The following is a 23,090-nucleotide window of genomic DNA, read 5'->3' on the forward strand; positions in this document are numbered from 1 at the left end:
TGACTCCTGTGTGCGTCATCTCTCACTCAGTGGGCCATAGAAAGCCTTTTTTTGTTTTATTTGTTTTCTAAATTCTCCCTGAAAAAATCATTTTATTTTCTTTGGTTTCTAAATTCTTCCTGAAAAAATCATTTTATTCTATTTTTTTTTTCCTAAAGTCTCCCTGAAAAAAACAAAAAAAAAAAACAAATCAGTGGGAGATTAATATTGCCCTTTCTGCTTGTGTGCCAGTCTTGACTCCTGGGTGTGCCATCTCTCTCTCTCTCTCTCCAATTGTGGGCCATAGAAAGCCTATTATTTTTTTAGCTTGATTTGGGTTCCAAAATCTACCTGAAAAAATCACTACATCAATCAGTGGGAGATAAATATTGGCCTCTGGGCTTGTGTGCCACTCCTGACTCCTGTGTGCGTCATCTCTCACTCAGTGGGCCATAGAAAGCCTTTTTTTGTTTTATTTGTTTTCTAAATTCTCCCTGAAAAAATCATTTTATTTTATTTGGTTTCTAAATTCTTCCTGAAAAAATCATTTTATTCTATTTTTTTTTTTTTCCTAATGTCTCCCTGAAAAAAAAAAAAAAAATCAAATCAGTGGGAGATTAATATTTACATTTGTGCTTCAGTGACAGTCCTGCGTGTGTGGCATCTCTCTCATTTGTTGCCACCAACAACAGAGTGTGTAACATTGTGCCTGATTTTCGTTGTGGTCTCACTCACCTGTAAAGGGGTAGCTAAATCATACTGAAGTTATAGCTCACCGTGTAATTTGTGTGACAGCAACAAATACCGTTAGTTTGTTTACGTTTTTAAAACAATGAGGAAGTATGGTGGAAGAGGTCGTGGCCGGGGGCGTTCATTGTCAGCTGGTAATGAGGGTAGTGGTCGTGGTGGAGCATCAGCTGGTCGTGGGAAAAAAAATATTGCACCTAAGTCTGGAGCTGTGGAGCCAGGTTCGTCGTCTGGCTACACAAGGCCTCGAATGCTCCCTTTTCTGGGAGTAGGAAAACCGCTTTTAAAGCCGGAGCAGCAAGAGCAAGTTTTGGCTTATCTTGCTGACTCAGCCTCTAGCTCTTTTGCCTCCTCTCGTGAAACTGGTAAATGTCAAAGCAGCGCGTCGTTAGTGGATGTTCACGGTCAGGGACAAGTCGCTTCCTTGTCCTCTTCAGCAAAAACAACAACAGAGAAGAATGCAGCAGGCGACACAACGGGTTACTCCATGGAGCTCTTTACACATACCGTCCCTGGCTTAGAAAGTGAAGCAGTTAACAGTCCATGCCCATTACAAGTTGAATCTGACATGGAGTGCACTGATGCACAGCCACAGCCAGACTACTATGCTGGTCCTTTGACTCAGACCACAACATTGCCCTCGCAGGGTGCTGATCAAGAATCAGACCCTGATGAGACTATGTTGCCCCATCACGAACGCTATACCACCGACCGACACGGTGACACAGACGAAGTTGCACACGAGCTACAAGAAGAGGTAATAGATGACCCAGTTCTTGACCCCGATTGGCAGCCATTGGGGGAACAGGGTGCAGGCGGCAGCAGTTCTGAAGCGGAGGAGGAGGGGCCGCAGCAGGCATCAACATCGCAACAGGTTCCATCTGCTGGGCCCGTATCTTGCCCAAAATGCGTGGCAAAGCTAAAACCTGTTGGAGGACAGCATGGCCATCCGGTTAAAGCTCAGTCTGCAATGCCTGAAAAGGTATCCGATGCTAGAAAGAGTGCAGTCTGGCATTTTTTTAAACAACATCCAATTGATCAGCGCAAAGTCATCTGTCAAAAATGTTCAACTACCTTAAGCAGAGGACAGAATCTGAAAAGTCTCAATACAAGTTGCATGCATAGACATTTAACCACCATGCATTTGCAAGCCTGGACTAACTACCAAACGTCCCTTAAGGTTGTAGCACCCTCGGCGAATGAAGCTAGTCAGCAACGCAACATCCCTTCCGGCAGTGTAGGGCCACCATTTTCCGCACCACCTGCAGTATCTGTGCAGGTTTCTTTGCCAGGCCAAAGCCGTCAGGGTCAGGGAATCACCAGTTTCGTAGTAGGAAACACTGCATCTAGGGCACCGGTGGCAACAATACCATCTCCCACCGTCTCTCAGTCTGCCATGTCCACCGGCACCCCCGCTAGTTCCACGATCTCCAGCTCTCCAGTCCAGCTCACCCTACATGAGACTATGGTTAGAAAAAGGAAGTACTTAGCCTCGCATCCGCGTACACAGGGTTTGAACGCACACATAGCTAGACTAATCTCGTTAGAGATGATGCCCTACCGGTTAGTTGAAAGCGAAGCTTTCAAAGCCCTGATGGACTACGCTGTACCACGCTACGAGCTACCCAGTCGACACTTTTTTTCCAGAAAAGCCATCCCAGCCCTCCACCAGCATGTTAAAGAGCGCATCGTCCATGCACTCAGGCAATCTGTGAGCACAAAGGTGCACCTGACAACAGATGCATGGACCAGTAGGCATGGCCAGGGACGTTACGTGTCCATCACGGCACACTGGGTAAATGTGGTGGATGCAGGGTCCACAGGGGACAGCAAGTTTGGGACAGTTCTGCCTAGCCCACGGTCTAGGAAACAATTGGCTGTAGCCGTTCGCACCCCCTCCTCCTCCTCTTCGTCCTCCTGCAGAAGCGAGAGCTCGTCCACAGACCGCAGTCGCACAACCACTCCATCCGCAGCTGCCACTGTTGCACACCAGGTCTCCCATTATGGGGCAGCTACTGGCAAACGTCAGCAGGCTGTATTGGCTATGAAGTGTTTGGGCGACAACAGACACACCGCGGAAGTTCTGTCCGAGTTCTTGCAGAAAGAAACGCAGTCGTGGCTGGGCACTGTAGATCTTGAGGCAGGCAAGGTAGTGAGTGATAACGGAAGGAATTTCATGGCTGCCATCTCCCTTTCCCAACTGAAACACATTCCTTGCCTGGCTCACACCTTAAACCTGGTGGTGCAGTGCTTCCTGAAAAGTTATCCGGGGTTATCCGACCTGCTCCTCAAAGTGCGTGGACTTTGCTCACATATCCGCCGTTCGCCCGTACACTCCAGCCGTATGCAGACCTATCAGCGTTCTTTGAACCTTCCCCAGCATCGCCTAATCATAGACGTTGCAACAAGGTGGAACTCAACACTGCACATGCTTCAGAGACTGTGTGAACAGAGGCGGGCTGTTATGTTTTTGTGGGAGGATACACATACACGGGCAGGCAGTAGGATGGCAGACATGGAGTTGTCAGGTGTGCAGTGGTCGAAGATTCAAGACATGTGTCAAGTCCTTCAGTGTTTTGAGGAATGCACACGGCTGGTTAGTGCAGACAACGCCATAATAAGCATGAGCATCCCCCTAATGCGTCTGCTGATGCAAAGTTTGACGCACATAAAGGATCAGGCGTCTGCAGCTGAGGAAGAGGAAAGCCTTGATGACAGTCAGCCATTGTCTGGCCAGGGCAGTGTACAGGACGAGGTAGCGGGCGAAGAGGAGGAGGAGGACGAGGAGGATGATGGGGATGATTATATTTTTAATGAGGAAGCTTTTCCGGGGCCACTGGAAATTGGTGGCGCGGCAAGGCCGGGTTCTGTTTTTTTGAGGGACACAAGTGACGTTGATTTGCCTGAAACTGCCCCTCAACCAAGCACAACCGCAGATTTGAGAACTGGAACTTTGGCCCACATGGCGTATTATGCCTTACGTATCCTCAAAAGGGACACACGCATAACTAAAATGATGAATGATGACGATTACTGGTTGGCCTGCCTCCTTGATCCTCGCTATAAAGGCAAATTGCAAAATATAATGCCACATGAGAACTTGGAACTAATATTAGCAACCAAACAATCAACTCTTGTTGACCGTTTGCTTCTGGCATTCCCTGCACACAGCGCCCGTGATCGTTCTCACACGAGCTGCAGGGGCCAGCAGACCAGAGGAGTTAGAGGGGCAGAAATCAGAAGTGGCGTTGGCCAGAGGGGTTTTCTGACCAGGTTGTGGAGTGATTTTGCTATGACCGCAGACAGGACAGGTACTGCAGCATCAATTCAAAGTGACAGGAGACAACATTTGTCCAGTATGGTTACAAACTATTTTTCATCCCTTATCGATGTTCTCCCTCAACCGTCATTCCCATTTGATTACTGGGCATCAAAATTAGACACCTGGCCAGAATTGGCAGAATATGCATTGCAGGAGCTTGCTTGCCCGGCAGCTAGTGTCCTATCAGAAAGAGTATTCAGTGCTGCAGGTTCAATACTAACAGAAAAAAGGACTCGTCTGGCTACCCAAAATGTAGATGATCTAACCTTCATTAAAATGAACCACAACTGGATTTCGAAATCTTTTGCCCCACCTTGCCCGGCTGACACCTAGCTTTCCTATGAAAAGGTCTTGCCTGTGGACTATTCTGAATGCCTTTTCCAATCTCGTAATTTTCTGCACCTGATTGTCCAGCATACGACATGTTTACACCTCACTAAATGGCCAAACTCCCCACACGGGGCCGTGGTATCGACACTTGGCGACAGCACCCGTGAGAGTGCAGTTTGTCTGAAGAGGTGGGTGAGCCCGCTTTTGGTCGACGGCACTGCCACTGGGTCCCTCCTAGTACAATAAAGTGTCTCTGGCGGTGGTGGTGCGCACCCAACGTCAGACACACCGTTGTAATATGAGGGGCCCTGGGCCTGTACCGCCGGCCACAAGACAGTTTCCCCCCACCCCAGCTCAAACAGTGCTCTACCACTTGCAAAATTATCTCACAGCTCCACCAATTTCGTACTGCAGAAAAAAAGTTCCCATGTGGCCATGTTGTCAAAAAATAATAAAACTATGATTCTTGGAGGAAGGGGTTGAAAAGAGACAAAAAAACAAATTGGCTAGGGCAGGGAGGGATCATACTGGGGTACAACACATGAACATAAAATCACACAGATCTAGACCTCTCAACAGTCCCAGAAACACTGTGGGCACAGGGTGACACCGATGTGGGACTATTGCATATCTCTCCTGTAAAACTATCTGTGCAACCAGGAACTGTTCTCCCACAGCTCAGACAATACCCTGTGAGTGCCCAGCAGGAACTAGCGATTACAAAACAGATAGAGGGATATAGAGAGAAAGGGGTTTTGGTAGAGATACAATCACCTGCTAACACTCCTCTGTATCCAGTCAAGAAGAGAACTCTTGATAAGGGTTCTATGCCCAAATATCGTATGGTACATGATCTAAGAGAAATAAACAAAGTTCTAGATCCAATCACCCCAGTTGTACCCAATCCTCATACGTTACTATCACAGATACCAGCCAGTTCTCAAGTGTTTACTGTAATAGATCTTTCAAATGCATTTTTCTCGGTTCCTTTACACCAAGACAGTTGGCATTTGTTTGCATTTACATTTAAGGGCAAACAGTTGGCGTGGACACGCCTTCCACAGGGAATGATACACTCCCCTACTCTTTATTCAAATGCCCTACAAACAGTCCTTCAGAGGTTTGAACCCGAACCACAGGTAGTAATTTTGCAGTATGTGGATGACCTACTACTTTGCTGCCCAGATCTAGAAACTGCAGAAAGGTCCACTGTGAGTTTACTATGTTTCCTAGAAAAAGAAGGGTGTAAAGTGAATAGACAAAAGCTACAAGTTTGTCAGACCAAAGTGGTCTTTCTAGGTCATTGCATTTCTCAAGGTAAAAAGCATCTTACACCTCAAAGAACTGAAGCAATAAGACAGATGAATGAGCCTAGAAATCATAAACAGCTACGAGCATTTTTAGGAATAGTGTCTCATTGTAGACAATGGATTATACATGCCAGTCAACTAATGCAACCACTGTATGACTGTGTAAAAAGTGAACCTTATTTGTTGACAAAAGAAGGTCAGATTTTGTTCCAACAATTAAAAGATGCCCTTGTTTCAGCTCCAGCGTTAGGGCTACCAGACTACACCAAACCATTTCAGCTTATGGCTGCAGAAGTTGATTCCCATGCTACAGGAGTTCTTACCCAGAAGCATGCAGGGAAACAAAGACCAATTGCATATCTTTCAGCAAGGTTAGATCCCGTAGCTAGAGCAGCGCCAACCTGTGTACGTGTAGTTGTTGCTGTCTCACTATTGTTGGACAAAGCATCAGAAATTGTCCTAGAGCATCCACTCACAGTTCAAACTACACATGATGTTTATGGGATATTAAACCAGGTCCAACCAAAACACATCTCCATGGCCAGACATTTGCGGCTTCAGTGTTCTTTGCTGCTACCCTCCACTATCACATTTGCAAGGCTTCAGACTCTCAATTTAGCTACACTGCTACCTCTCGAGTCTGAAGGGGGGAATAAGGACACTGATACACACACAAATTTTTTCCCTACAGATACACACACAAATTTACAGAGCTCATTTTACAAGAAACAGTAGGCTTACCCAATGTATCCGAAACACCACTTCAAAATCCAGATTTAGAGCTGTTTATAGATGGTAGTAGGTTTGCAGATGACACAGGTAACTTCCATACAGGGTATGCAGTTGTGTCAGAATCTGAAACTCTCAAAGCAGAACCGCTTCCACCGAAACAATCTGCACAAGAAGCAGAACTAACAGCATTGATTGAAGCTCTAAAAATAGCTGAGAATCAGACAGCTAATATATACACTGATTCTAGGTATGCACATGGTATTGTGTTTGATTTTGGAGTAATCTGGAGAGCTAGAGGTTACATGACAGCGTCAGGACAACCTGTAAAACATGCTTCTCTGATCAAACAGATCTTAGAGGCTGCACAAGAAACAAAAGAAGTAGCAGTAATCAAGGTAGCTGCACATGTGAGACTCGACACTAGGGAATCTAGGGGAAATGATAGGGCTGATAAAGCAGCCAAAGCAGCAGCAGTCAAACCCTTACAACAGGTCCATACTGTAAACCTCACAGAAAATACTGAAGATAGACTGAGACAAGCACAGGAAGATGCAGGAGAAGAGGAGAGGGACAGGTGGAAAAAGGAAGGGGCAGAAGAACAAGAGGGAATTTGGAAGAAAAATGGACTAATATGTCTACCTAGAGCCTGGTACCCGATAGTAGTTGGTGGATTACATCACCCTACGCATGTGTCTGCAAATGCAATGACACTACTGGCAAAGCAAGTCTGGTTGGCTCCAGGTTTTGGCAACTACGCAAGAGACTATTGTGCTGCATGCGCTATATGCCTGACACATAATCCCGGACAGACAGCAAAGACCCCTATGAAGCACCACGTCCGACCTCTCTACCCGTTTCAACGGTTGCAGATAGACTTTATCCAGCTGCCAAAGAGTAATGGGTATGAGTATGTGTTGGTGTGTGTGGACATGTTCTCGGGGTGGCCAGAGGCCTATCCAGTTCGGAAGGCTTCAGCTAAAAACACTGCTGTAAAGCTAGTTACCGAACTGGTGCCCCGTTATGGTCTCCCTGAAGTGATCGAGTCAGATAGGGGTACTCAATTCACTGGAGAAATATTTCAAAATGTACTAAAAATGTTGGGTGTTGAAAGTCAGTTACACACTCCGTATCATCCTCAAAGTTCTGGTAAGGTAGAACGCATGAATGGAACTTTAAAATTAAAAATACAGAAAGCCATGGCTGAAACAGGAAAGCCTTGGACAGAATGCCTTTCACTGGCCCTTTACTCAATACGCAATACCCCAAGGGGTAAGACTAAACTGTCTCCATATGAAATTTTGTTTGGCTGGACTGCCAATTTAGGATGTTACTTTCCACAGCAACTTGTGTTAAATATTGAATCACTGACTTCCTATGTGCAAAATCTTCAGAAACAATTAACTAAGGTGCATGCACAAGTTTTTGCTTCCCTTCCAGATCCTGATAACACTGAAGGAAGTCACACGTTGGAACCAGGTGATCAAGTCTATATAAAAAGACACACCAGAAAGGCTCTTGAACCAAGATTTGACGGACCCTTCCAAGTCCTGTTGACAACACCTACATCAGTCAAGCTTGAAGGAAAGGCATCATGGATACATGCAAGCCATTGCAAAAAAGCAGTATAAAACTCATGATATTGATGTTAATAATGTTAACCACAACGAAGGCATGGGAAAGACTAAATTCTTTAGCCCCTTTGAACAATAGATTCGTACAACATCATAGAAAATTAGTGCACGACTTGTTAAACAATACACAAACCCTGACAGATTGTTGGATCTGTACCCATTCGCCGGTATCAGCCACAAGTATACCTTTTCTAGCAGTTCCCGTATCAGCAGAAGAAATATTCGCTTGGCCTAATTGTTCAGACAACCTGGCCAACAACCAAACTGGCTATGGAATACTACAATCGCCATACCAATTGTGGGATGGGTAGAATTTCCTTGGTGGCAGGGTAATCTCTCAGGGAGTAGTACACATCTACAATATTTGGCCTATAAGGGTGGAGCCTGGGTCCCTAGGAATAAGACTGGATTAACTGATTTAGGACAGGTCCCCACAGAAAATCTACAGCTCAGTTTCAGTACAACCGCCCCTCCCTCTGATGCTTTCAAACCTGTAGTATTGGAAAGATACATACATAATAGAAAATGGGAACATTCTGAGTTGTTCCCCCAAAGTGATGATAACAGTTGTACAAGTAAGCCGGGGAACCTGGTTTGTAATGAATCCAATGAGTATGTCAACGGAATGCATGTATGTGGGAATCCCGCAGCCGGGTACTGTAGCCCCTTGGGACAAAAACCCTCTTGGTGTATGCTTCAAAATGTATCTAGTTTTGTGGATTTGGCTCACAGATTGGTATTGCAGCACTCAGCTCTATGGGATCTGCCTGAGGGTACATTTTGGATATGCGGAGAAGGAGCATATAAATGGCTTCCCGTAGGTATAAAGGGTACTTGTACATTAGGACGCCTAACCCCAGCTACTTTCATAATTTCAAATAAACAAGTGAATATGCAAGCCGTACCCAAGCACACACTATATAAAAGAGCTGCAGATAACTCACCACGTCCCTCGGGGAGGCCACATATAGTACAAATGGGAATTCCCAACAAAATTGCTAGTACCATTTTTATTTATCCTATGTTAACACAAATGTGGGATAAATTAGTTAGAGCCACGGATTATCTAGATGATCAGATCTGGGATATATTGGATATACTAAACACTAGTGTAGCTGTACAGAATCAGCTTATAATAGTCGTCAACCAACATACCCTGGTATTGGATTACCTAACTGCCTCACAAGGGGGTATGTGTCAAATCATTGGACCCACCTGCTGTCATTATATAGACCCGAATAGTACTATGAGTATGACATTCAAATTAAAGGACGTACAACGACTCAGAGATCAGTATGACAAAGACAATGACCAGAATAAGGATAGCTGGTGGTCAGATACCTTTTCTTTTCTTAACCCAGCCAACTGGTTCAGAGGGATCGGTGGGTGGGTTGCCGGGATTATGCAGAGCATAATACATATAGTTATGATTATTGTAATCATATATGTGTTAATCAAGATTGTACTCAAGGATATCTCAGTATGCACAAATAAATTTTGTGTAATAGATGCAAGAGTATAAAGTTTATTATTGCCGTACTAATTTTCTTTTATATTTTAGTATACTGCCGCATAAAGAAGAAAATGCACAAGCTTCATGCAAAAATTTATGACAAATAATAAAAGAATATGTCAAAGGGGGGAATTGTGGAGACCAGACTGAACCAAAGGATCCATTTTGTCTCCCAGATGAAATCTGCTTCTGCACAGCAAACTTGACATTTCCTTTTATAGAAGTAATCACGCGCGCATTTCTCCTTGATATTGTAGCCTTTCACCCACATACCAGATATTCTAACTTTTCACTAGTATAGATTTGCTTTGTAAGTGATTATGAAATATGAGCGCTTGTGCGCATGTCTGTAAATGCCTAACTTCTTACTATATAAAGAAGGGGCAGCGCCCAGTGAGGCAGGCGTGCTCCGGGGCTACCCCTGTTTATGAACACACAACCTTTGTGCTGCGTGTCATTTACTTGGATTCCTCAATCCAGGAAGCCAGGGACGGAAGAGGACTCAACATCTGCACCCCAGTTTCAATGTTTTTGCTCATAGTTGTGTCACTTGGCCTAATTTCCATGTCAAATGTATGGCTTTTTGTCCGGAATTCTTCCATGAAGACCCATTCTGGCCAGAATTCTCCAAGTAGTAGATGGGAGTAATTGGATAACACCGATTGCTGTCATTTTTGACATGATGGCACTGCTGGACATCTTCTGATTTCACAGGGAATTAAAGATGATGTGTCTTTCATTTGCTGTATTAAATTTCTGTTATGACTGCACTGGAGCCCCCAATCAACGTCTGCTGACCCTAAGTGTCATTAACTGTACCGTCAACTAAACAAAGAGTATAACCTAAAACTACAACAACAGGACATAGTGCACACAGACAGAGAGCAAGAGACAGGGCTCAGGACATCTTCACATAGTCATGCAAGACAGACATAAGAAAAAGAAGGGAGCCCAAAAAGACATTTGGTATATGTGGAAACCTCCCCAGGTCCTAAATGCAACAAAATGGGAAGAGTGCTGAGAAAGGGAACAAACCGCAAGAGAAACAATAGAGAAAACCTCTACAGTTTCATTTCATCATTGTGTTTTAACATACATATAAAAATGATGAGAATTATCACCTGTTTGGTAGAGTTTGTGCAAGTGTACCTGGAAGAATCAATGCTGTTTTGAAGGCAACGGGTGGTTACATCAAATATTGATAGGATTTACATTTTTGTTTTGTTCATTCACTTTGTATTTTGCTAATTTATAACAATACAAGATGGTGGCCTGATTCTAGCGCATCGGGTATTCTAGAATATGCACGTAGTATATTGCCCAGCCACGTAGTATATTGCCCAGTCACGTAGTATATTGCCCAGTCACGTAGTATATTGTCCAGCCACGTAGTATATTGCCCAGCCACGTAGTATATTGCCTAGTCACGTAGTATATTGCCCAGCCACGTAGTGTACAGCACAGAGCCACATAGTATATTGTCCAGCCACGTAGTATATTGTCCAGCCACGTAGTATATTGCCCAGTCATGTAGTATATTACCCAGTCACGTAGTATATTACCCAGTCACGTAGTATATTGCCCAGTCACGTAGTATATTGCCCAGTCATGTAGTATATTGCCCAGTCACATAGTGTACAGCACAGAGCCACATAGTATATTGCCCAGCCATGTAGTATATTGCCCAGTCACGTAGTATATTGCCCAGCTACATAGTATATTGCCCAGTCACGTAGTATATTGCCCATCGACATAGTATATTGCCCAGCCACGTAGTATATTGCCCAGTCACGTAGTATATTGCCCAGTCACGTAGTATATTGCCCAGTCACGTAGTATATTGCCCAGCCACGTAGTATATTGCCCAGTCACGTAGTATATTGTCCAGCCACGTAGTATATTGCCCAGCCACGTAGTATATTGCCTAGTCACGTAGTATATTGCCCAGTCACGTAGTATATTGCCCAGCCACGTAGTATATTGCCCAGTCACGTAGTATATTGTCCAGCCACGTAGTATATTGCCCAGCCACGTAGTATATTGCCCAGTCACGTAGTATATTGCCCAGTCACGTAGTATATTGCCCAGTCACGTAGTATATTGCCCAGCCACGTAGTATATTGCCCAGTCACGTAGTATATTGTCCAGCCACGTAGTATATTGCCCAGCCACGTAGTATATTGCCCAGTCACGTAGTATATTGCCCAGTCACGTAGTATATTGTCCAGCCACGTAGTATATTGCCCAGCCACGTAGTATATTGCCTAGTCACGTAGTATATTGCCCAGCCACGTAGTGTACAGCACAGAGCCACATAGTATATTGTCCAGCCACGTAGTATATTGTCCAGCCACGTAGTATATTGCCCAGTCATGTAGTATATTACCCAGTCACGTAGTATATTACCCAGTCACGTAGTATATTGCCCAGTCACGTAGTATATTGCCCAGTCATGTAGTATATTGCCCAGTCACATAGTGTACAGCACAGAGCCACATAGTATATTGCCCAGCCATGTAGTATATTGCCCAGTCACGTAGTATATTGCCCAGCTACATAGTATATTGCCCAGTCACGTAGTATATTGCCCATCGACGTAGTATATTGCCCAGCCACGTAGTATATTGCCCAGTCACGTAGTATATTGCCCAGTCACGTAGTATATTGCCCAGCCACGTAGTATATTGCCCAGTCACGTAGTATATTGCCCAGTGACGTAGTATATTGCCCATCGACGTAGTATATTGCCCATCGACGTAGTATATTGCCCAGTTACGTAGTATATTGCCCATTTACGTAGTATATTGCCCAGTCACGTAGTATATTGCCCAGTCACGTAGTATATTGCCCAGTTACGTAGTATATTGCCCATTTACGTAGTATATTGCCCAGTTACGTAATATATTGCCCATCGACATAGTATATTGCCCATTTACGTAGTATATTGCCCAGTTACGTAGAATATTGCCCATTTACGTAGTATATTGCCCAGTTACGTAGTGTATTGCCCAGCCACATAGTATACAGCACAGCGACCTAGTATATTGGCCAGTCACGTAGTATATTGCCCAGCCATGTAGTATATTGCCCAGTTACGTAGTATATTTCCCATTTACGTAGTACATTGCCCAGTCACGTAGTATATTGCCCATCGACGTAGTATATTGCCCAGCCACATAGTATATTGCCCAGTTACGTAGTATATTGCCCAGTGACGTAGTATATTGCCAGCAACGTAGTATATTGCACAGCGACGTAGTATATTGCCCAGCGATGTAGTATATTGCCCAGCCACGTAGTATATTGTACAGCCATGTAGTATATTGCCCAGCCACGTAGTATATTGCCCAGCGACGTAGTATATTGCCCAGCCACGTAGTATACAGCACAGAGCCATGTAGTATATTGCACAGCGACGTAGTATATTGGCTAGTCACGTAGTATATTGCACAGCCACGTAGTATATTGCCCAGTTACGTAGTATATTGCCCATTTACGTAGTATATTGCCCAAACACGTAGTATACAGCACAGAGCCACGAAGTATATTGCACAGCGACGTAGTATATTGCCCAGCCACGTAGTAAACAGCACAGAGCCATGTAGTATATTGCACAGCGACGTAGTATATTGTCCAGCCTTGTAGTATACAGCACAGAGCCACGTAGTATATTGCACAGCAACGTAGTATATTGCCCAGCCTTGTAGTATACAGCACAGAGCCACGTAGTATATTGCACAGTGACGTAGTATACAGCACAGAGCCACGTAGTATACAGCACAGCGCCACGTAGTATATTGCCCAGTGACATAGTATATTACCGAGCCACGTATGTCACAGGTTAAAAAAATAAAAAATAAACATACTCACCTAACGATCCGAGGGCCCCTTGTAGTTTAACATACTCACCATTCTGGTTGCTGCTCCTCAGCGTGCCGTCTCTCCGCCTCCTGGGATCCAACAGCGCTGTGCAGATGGGCGCGCGGCTGCCGCCATCTTGCGTTCCCAGGATGCTTTGCAAAATTACCCATATGACTTAGCGGTCTCGCGAGACCGCTAGGTCTTCTGGGTAATTTCGCAAAGCATCGCTGGGAAAGGAAAATGGCGGCAGGCGCGAGTGCCTCAGCGGACAACGGAGGGTGAGTATAGCACTTTTTTTGTTTTTTAACTATTTTTAACATTACTTTTTTTACTATTGATGCCGCATAGGAAGCATCAATAGTAAAAGGTTAGGGACACACAGGGTTAATAGCGGCGGTAACGGAATGCGTTACCCGCGGCATAACGCAGTCCGTTACCGCCGGCATTAACCCTGTGTTAGCGGTGACCGGAGGGGAGTATAGAGCGGACGCCGGGGACACTGACTGCGGGGAGTAAGCAGCGGAGCGCCGGGGACACTGACTGTGGGGAGCGGAGTGCCGGGGACACTGACTGCGGGGAGCGGAGCGCCGGGGACACTGACTGCGGGAAGCGGAGCGCCGGGGACACTGACTGCGGGGAGCGGCCATTTTCTTCCGGACTGTGCCCGTCGCTGATTGGTCGTGGCTGTTTTGCGGCGACCAATCAGCGACTTGGATTCCCATGATAGACAGAGGCCACGACCAATGAATATCCATGACAGACAGACAGACAGTAGGACAGACGGAAGTACCCCTTAGACAATTATGTATATAGATACTATTATCAATTCTATATTTGGTAGCATTCTTACTTTGTAGCATTTTTTTCTTCACCTGCCTCAAAGGGAACCTGTCACCCCGTTTTTTCAGTATGAGATAAAATTACCGTTAAATTGGGCCTGAGCTGTGCGTTACAATAGTGTATTTTGTGCACCCTGATTCCCCACCTATGCTGCCGAAATACCTTACCAAAGTCGCCGTTTTCGCCTGTCAATCAAGGTGGTCTGGTCAAATGGGCGTGGTGAAGTCGCTGTTTCTCCCCCAGATCTTGCTTCTCTTTCCGTTGGTGGCGTAGTGGTTTGCGCATGCCCAACAGCCGAATCCACTGCACAGCTGAAGAAAAAGCGCGATCTGCGCTATTCAACGGATTATCGCTGGCGGCGGCCATCTTCTTGAGGCCGCGCGTGCGCAGATGGTAGTGCTCGGCTTCCCGGGGCTTCAGGAAAATGGCCGCGGTATGCCGCGCGTGCGCAGATGGAGATCGCGGCGGCCATTTTCCTGAAGCCGAGATGCGAACTCGCTTTTTCCAGAGTTGATGATTAGTTGAAGGACCCCAATAAATGAAGTGCTCCACATCCTACACAGCCTGACTTTGGTCGTGAAGCAGACTACGGCTCCCTTTTCATGGTATGCCTTGCTTTGCATGTTGTTAGCTTGCATACATCATAGTTCTGGTATGTTGCCCGAAGCCATTTAACTGCATAATCGAATAACATTTTTTTTGCCCTGTAATCACAAATACTCTCGCTAACAGAATGTATTAAGTATAATCAAGTAATACGTATTTTAATCTATTGCCCAAGGCTAAGTTTCCACCATCTGTACTTACTGGTGGCATCCTCAGCCATTTCCACCTGGTCTTATTCTGGACCCCGTGACCCCAGTTATGACCACTGGATCATGCCATTGTTTGCTGTGCAGACCAGAAGTCACTTCTCAGTGTAAGTCATAAACTTACAATGAGAGAGAAAGTAATGGTCGTCCATTTACTGTATTTGTATTTTTGTTATTAATTTTCTTTAACAGAACGGAAAAGTTAATGACAAGACAATGACTCTTCCGGTGAAACCGCTGTAGATTGGCTTCTTGGACCGGTCATCTGAATTTTATGGTTTATTTTTTAGCTTCACAACAAATCCTACCTGCCTGAGGGACAGCCCCGGACTTTGATGGCTCGCGAATGAATGAATCAGCTGTCAGGTTCACTTTAAGAAAACGCAGCAAATGGATCATAGAACTATAAATGGAATGGAGTAATCGATGCGATTAAACATGAAAATTTTGCTGAAAAATATATTTGTTTCACTGAATTGTTACGGGTCTAAAGAAACACAGCGTAAAAGATATTTAATGCTGTAGGGTAATGGAAAAAAACACACATCACATCCAAAGCATCCTATTTGCGGTGTTCGTCATGCCTTCTGCCTAAAAGCATGTCTATAGTACATAAAGGATGCAAGAAAAAGTGTAAAAAATGTGAAAGAAATGCTTAGAATGCCGCAATTAAAAACGCATGAAATTCAAAGGGAAATGTGCACATCTAATGTTAATGCCAGCCTGCGCCCAGGAGCCGCCATGACGGGACTCGGCAGCGGTGATAACCGGATGTGGCCAGGAAGGGCTTTGCTGACCCCATCGTTGGGATTCTCTTGTGTCCCAAGCTTTAGGCCAGTATCACATTCTCACATTTTATGGTTTTTCCCATTTTTCTTTGTTCTTTTATTCTCCCGTCTTTATTGGGTGTAAATCATCATCCAAACACGACATTCCAGATGTCACCGTGTGGAGAAGATGCCTAATTCAGGAGACGGGGCTACAGCTTGGTTGTGGGGAGCATCACTGAGATATAAAGGGGACATGGTATTATGGGAAGAAACCACAGGAAGGAAAGAATGGGACTGCCACCCACCAGCAGCAGGAAAAGCCGGGCAGCATCTCATCCAATCATAACCAATACAGCAACACTAGGGCTCAGTGGTTAGCACTGGACGTTGGCTCGTGGTTGGTATTGTACAGAGGCTCAGTGGTTAGTACTGTACAGTGGCTCAGTGTACAGTGTACAGTGGCTCAGTGGTTAGCACTGTACAATAACTCAGCGCTTAGCATGGCATGGTGGCTCAGTGGTTAGCACTGTACAGTAGCTCAGTGGTTAACACTGTACGGTGGGTCAGTGGTTAGCACTATATGGTGGCTCAGTGGTTAGCATTGTATGGTGGCTCAGTGGTTAGCACTGTATAGTGGCTCAGTTAGCACTGTATGATGGCTCAGTGGTTAGCACTGTATGGTGGCTTAGTTGTTAGCACTGTATTGTGGCTCAGTGGTTAGCAATGTATTATGGCTCAGTGGTTAGCACTGTATGGTGGCTCAGTGGTTAGCACTGTACGGTGGGTCAGTAGTTAGCACTGTGTGGTGGCTCAGTGGTTAACACTGTACAATAACTCAGCGCTTAGCATGGCATGGTGGCTCAGTGGTTAGCACTGTACAGTAGCTCAGTGGTTAACACTGTACGGTGGGTCAGTGGTTAGCACTATATGGTGGCTCAGTGGTTAGCATTGTATGGTGGCTCAGTGGTTAGCACTGTATAGTGGCTCAGTTAGCACTGTATGATGGCTCAGTGGTTAGCACTGTATGGTGGCTTAGTTGTTAGCACTGTATTGTGGCTCAGTGGTTAGCAATGTATTATGGCTCAGTGGTTAGCACTGTATGGTGGCTCAGTGGTTAGCACTGTACGGTGGGTCAGTAGTTAGCACTGTGTGGTGGCTCAGTGGTTAGCACTGTACAATAACTCAGCGCTTAGCATGGCATGGTGGCTCAGTGGTTAGCACTGTACAGTAGCTCAGTGGTTAACACTGTACGGTGGGTCAGTGGTTAGCACTATATGGTGGCTCAGTGGTTAGCATTGTATGGTGGCTCAGTGGTTAGCACTGTATAGTGGCTCAGTTAGCACTGTATGATGGCTCAGTGGGTAGCACTGTATGGTGGCTTAGTTGTTAGCACTGTATTGTGGCTCAGTGGTTAGCAATGTATTATGGCTCAGTGGTTAGCACTGTATGGTGGCTCAGTGGTTAGCACTGTACGGTGGGTCAGTAGTTAGCACTGTGTGGTGGCTCAGTGGTTAACACTGTACAATAACTCAGCGCTTAGCATGGCATGGTGGCTCAGTGGTTAGCACTGTACAGTAGCTCAGTGGTTAACACTGTACGGTGGGTCAGTGGTTAGCACTATATGGTGGCTCAGTGGTTAGCATTGTATGGTGGCTCAGTGGTTAGCACTGTATAGTGGCTCAGTTAGCACTGTATGATGGCTCAGTGGTTAGCACTGTATGGTGGCTTAGTTGTTAGCACTGTATTGTGGCTCAGTGGTTAGCAATGTATTATGGCTCAGTGGTTAGCACTGTATGGTGGCTCAGTGGTTAGCACTGTACGGTGGGTCAGTAGTTAGCACTGTGTGGTGGCTCAGTGGTTAGCACTGTACAATAACTCAGCGCTTAGCATGGCATGGTGGCTCAGTGGTTAGCACTGTACAGTAGCTCAGTGGTTAACACTGTACGGTGGGTCAGTGGTTAGCACTATATGGTGGCTCAGTGGTTAGCATTGTATGGTGGCTCAGTGGTTAGCACTGTATAGTGGCTCAGTTAGCACTGTATGATGGCTCAGTGGTTAGCACTGTATGGTGGCTTAGTTGTTAGCACTGTATTGTGGCTCAGTGGTTAGCAATGTATTATGGCTCAGTGGTTAGCACTGTATGGTGGCTCAGTGGTTAGCACTGTACGGTGGGTCAGTAGTTACCACTGTGTGGTGGCGCAGTGGTTAGCACTGTACAATAACTCAGCGCTTAGCATGGCATGGTGGCTCAGTGGTTAGCACTGTACAGTAGCTCAGTGGTTAACACTGTACGGTGGGTCAGTGGTTAGCACTATATGGTGGCTCAGTGGTTAGCATTGTATGGTGGCTCAGTGGTTAGCACTGTATAGTGGCTCAGTTAGCACTGTATGATGGCTCAGTGGTTAGCACTGTATGGTGGCTTAGTTGTTAGCACTGTATTGTGGCTCAGTGGTTAGCAATGTATTATGGCTCAGTGGTTAGCACTGTATGGTGGCTCAGTGGTTAGCACTGTACGGTGGGTCAGTAGTTAGCACTGTGTGGTGGCTCAGTGGTTAGCACTGTACAATAACTCAGCGCTTAGCATGGCATGGTGGCTCAGTGGTTAGCACTGTACAGTCGCTCAGTGGTTAACACTGTACGGTGGGTCAGTGGTTAGCACTATATGGTGGCTCAGTGGTTAGCATTGTATGGTGGCTCAGTGGTTAGCACTGTATAGTGGCTCAGTTAGCACTGTATGATGGCTCAGTGGTTAGCACTGTATGGTGGCTTAGTTGTTAGCACTGTATTGTGGCTCAGTGGTTAGCAATGTATTATGGCTCAGTGGTTAGCACTGTATGGTGGCTCAGTGGTGAGCACTGTACGGTGGGTCAGTAGTTAGCACTGTGTGGTGGCTCAGTGGTTAGCACTGTACAATAACTCAGCGCTTAGCATGGCATGGTGGCTCAGTGGTTAGCACTGTACAGTAGCTCAGTGGTTAACACTGTACGGTGGGTCAGTGGTTAGCACTATATGGTGGCTCAGTGGTTAGCATTGTATGGTGGCTCAGTGGTTAGCACTGTATAGTGGCTCAGTTAGCACTGTATGATGGCTCAGTGGTTAGCACTGTATGGTGGCTTAGTTGTTAGCACTGTATTGTGGCTCAGTGGTTAGCAATGTATTATGGCTCAGTGGTTAGCACTGTATGGTGGCTCAGTGGTTAGCACTGTACGGTGGGTCAGTAGTTAGCACTGTGTGGTGGCTCAGTGGTTATCACTGTATGGTGGGTCAGCACTTAGCACAGCATGGTGGCTCAGTGGTTAGCACGCTATGATGGATCAGTGGTTAGCACAGTATGGTGGCTCAATGGTTAGCGCTGTATGGTGGCTCAGTTTATAGCACTGTATGGTGGCTCAGTGGTTAGCACACTACGGTGGCTCAGTGGTTAGCACTGCATGGTGGCTCAGTGGTCAGCATGGTATGGTGGCTCAGTGGTTATCACTGTATGGTGGGTCAGCACTTAGCACTGTATGGTGGCTCAGTGGTTAGCACGGTATGGTGGATCAGTGGTTAGCACAGTATGGTGGCTCAATGGTTAGCACTGTATGGTGGCTCAGTTTTTAGCACTGTATGGTGGCTCAGTGGTTAGCACAGTATGGTGGCTCAGTGGTTAGCACTGTATGGTGGCTCAGTTGTCAGCACTGTATGGTGGATCAGTGGTTAGCACTGTTGCTGTGCAGTGCTTGGATCTAAATCCCACCAAGGACAACATCTGCAAGGAGTTTGTATGTTCTCCCCTTGTTTGTGTGGGTTTCCTCCGGGTTCTCCAGTTTCCTCCCATATTCTAAAGACATACTGATAGAGATTTAGATTGTGAGCCCCAATGGGGACAGCGATGATGATGTCTGCACAGCGCTGCAGAATATGATGGCGCTATAAAAGCAAAAAGTAATGAGTAAAAATAATAATAGTACAGAAACCTGCATGAAGCTTACTGTGCTGGTTAGAAACCCATCATACTCCATAAAGACAAAGTGAATTTGTGACCTGTCTATAAGAGTAAACCAGACAGCGGATTCATGGTGCCACAACCACGGCCGTAAGAATCAGACATGGGCTCAGGGGCCACAAGAGACGAGTGCCCTGTGCATGACAGTGTGTGCGACTACTGGAGTCCGATAGTTCATTATTGGAGCATTTTTACCACTGTGGCCCCTGTACGCGGCCTGCACAGGTCGCACCGATGGTCTCTCCGTGGCTTCTCCCTGCCCCGTTCCTCTATGACTGACAGTATGTGTGCGGATACGGAGAGACCTGTCAGTCATGGGGAACCAGGCGGGGGAATCTGCCAGAAGCTCCAGTCATGGAGCATACCCCTGGCATCCTGGAGCGTTTCATGGCTGCAGTACCACCAATGACTGATGTTCGAGCCGCATGGATCAGTAGTCAGAATCCTATTAAAAGCCCACTAAAAATCTGATTTTCTCTAACCTTTCTCCTCTGATTGTTCCTTTAATAAATTAGGATTTTATCTAATAACACGACAATCAGGGCTCCACGAGACCGGGGGGGATGGTGCAGGCCAGCCATCCAGAACCATGGTGTCATCCGGCCACCATTTCATAGGCACGTAGTCAGGCATGTTCTCATTCTTCTACACAGACACGTAACTGCAATAATTCTTATCTTCAATAAGGAATGAGGTAAAATTGTGATATTACAATAGGAAGAGGTTTAATGATTAACCGGCCGCTCCCGCGTGCATGCCCTCTTACACAGCGGGGACGGCCAGGACGGAGCGTCCGCAGTGTAGGGGCCGTGTGTAGGAATCAATGTGTAGACGCTAATTCTATAGATTGCAATGCTTGTATACAGGAGTTAAAATGGCGTAAAAGCGTTTCTTCCGTACATGACCAAATAGATTTACACTATTGCATGTGCATGAAGAATCTCGCTGAACAGGTAGGGCGGAGGGCGTCCTGTCCACTCCCTGGTAAAAATGCATTATCTTGTCCTCAGGCATTTATTAAAGAAAAGGAATCTGTACATTGTGACACCGGCCGCAGGCACATGGAAAAGGCGACAGTACGTGACGTCACTACAGGCATTACATCGCAGAATTCGGAGGAACCGCTCCCTGTACAATCCCAAGTCACCATCAAGTGATAGCGGGCACACAAAATATATCTATATATAAGAGTCAAAGGGTCAAATCCTATCAAGGAAAGAAACTCTACAGCGGGGGAATTGTTTCAGGATTGGTACCAGTGTCCTACCAGAAACACAACGTGCAAACCATTCAGAACATTCTGTACACATGTATGTATAAATGTATAGCAAATGTGTCAGGAAGCGCAAATAGCCCAATCCTTTACCCCAGCACTGATCAATACATTTCTAACATATATAAATCATATATACATTATAGAGAAACATAGACAGATAATAGATAGATAATAGGTAGAAAATAGATAGATAGATAGATGGATAGATAGATAGATAATAGGTAGATAGATAATAGGTAGAAAATACATAGGTAGAAAATAGATAGGTAGATAATAGATAGATAGATAGATAGATAGATAGATAGATAGATAGATAGATGTATATAGATAATAGATAGATGTATATAGATAGATAATAGATAGATAATAGATATATAGATAGATACATAGATAGAAAATAGATAGATAATAGATAGAAAATAGATAGATAATAGGTAGATGATAGATAGATGATAGATAGATGATAGATATATAACAGATAGATAATAGATGGATAATAGGTAGATAATAGATAGAAAATAAATAGATAGATAGATAGATAGATAATAGATAGATAATAGATAGATGATAGATAGATAATAGATAGATAATAGATAGATGATAGATAGATAATAGATAGATAATAGATATAATATAGATAGATAGATGATAGATAGATAGATGATAGATAGATATTAGATAGATAACAGATAGATAATAGATAGCTAATAGATATATAACAGATAGATGATAGATAGATAATAGATATATAACAGATAGATGATAGATAGATAATAGATATATAACAGATAGATAACACATAGATGATAGATAGATAGATAGATAATAGATAGATAGATATATAGATAGTTAATAGATATATAACAGATAGATAACAGATAGATAATAGATAGATAGATGATAGATATATAACAGATAGATAATAGATAGATAGATAATAGATATATAACAGATACCTAACAGATAGATAATAGATAGATGATAGATATATAACAGATAGATAATACATAGATAGATAGATAGATAGATAACAGATAGATAATAGATAGATTACACATTTCATTAGACATAATAAACCTGAATTCAAGAGAAATGAAAGTAAGACAATAAAAGGAACGCTGTTAAAGTCATTTCACCAGGAAATAACAGAACCTTGAAGAAAGCAGCAGTGTGGGACTTGTGTGTTCGGATTCCTCTCACCTCGCTGGTCTCAGGTTGGGTTTCCAGCATCCTTACAGAAGGCTTGATATCCTCGAACACAGCATTGTCCTCCACGCTTTCCCCAGACATGTTCACTGGCTTCAGTTGGGAGTACACAGCGCTGTCACCAGGACTGGCCTGCAGGGTCATACTGGACCCTCTATGCACAGACAGAAAGAGATGGAGAAAATCTGTATTTTTCCTTAGTTAGATCCTTGGGTGGATATTAGGGGATTAGCTGCTGTGTAGGGTTTCTTTCCTTTACCTGGAGAGGGAGGAGTTGGTGAGGGGTTGGATGAAGACGTAGGGACAGGTATGAGGAGCCAATGGAGAGATTCGGCGAGTCTTGTCTGGCCAATGAGTGCGAAGAATAGTTCAGGTATTTCTCCTGCTTGTAGGTCTACCTGAGTGCAGAGGCTGCGATGGTGGAAGTCACCTCACCACACAAACCTACAATCCATGTGATGAGCTCTAGAGTGAAGCCTTGACCTTTTGCACATTACTCTAAAGATGCAGGTAAAACATTACTCTGCAGATCATCGCTTACACCCTTTAGGCTATATTCACATGTGCAGACAGAAATGTATGTAGAAAATCCAAAAGAAATCTCAGAAGCTAAAAAGGAGATTTACTATTACTCAGTGAGGTAACTAGTGTCCAATGGGCCCCAATGCTCAATTTGGGCCTGGAATCCCCACTGCATGTTGGTCAAATGTATGGCCCATTATAACATTCTACAGGAAATCCTGTAAGGACATATATGTTGCCCCCACTCTCCCAAT

General features: G+C 44.8%; 1 protein-coding gene across 1 annotated transcript in view; it reads right to left on the reverse strand.

Moving 5' to 3' along the window:
- Positions 1 to 22,581, reverse strand: part of LOC138662715 (Krueppel-like factor 5) — a 134,255-nt gene extending 111,674 nt beyond the window's left edge. The window contains exon 1 of the mRNA XM_069748604.1: positions 22,309 to 22,581. Within this exon, the coding sequence (XP_069604705.1) occupies positions 22,309 to 22,458 (150 nt within the window). The 5' untranslated portion in view covers positions 22,459 to 22,581. The remainder of the gene's footprint in view (positions 1 to 22,308) is intronic.
- Between the last annotated feature and the right edge of the window lie 509 nt (positions 22,582 to 23,090).

The sequence above is a fragment of the Ranitomeya imitator genome, chromosome 2, assembly GCF_032444005.1.
Source record: "Ranitomeya imitator isolate aRanImi1 chromosome 2, aRanImi1.pri, whole genome shotgun sequence".
NCBI classification, from domain to species: domain Eukaryota; kingdom Metazoa; phylum Chordata; class Amphibia; order Anura; family Dendrobatidae; genus Ranitomeya; species Ranitomeya imitator.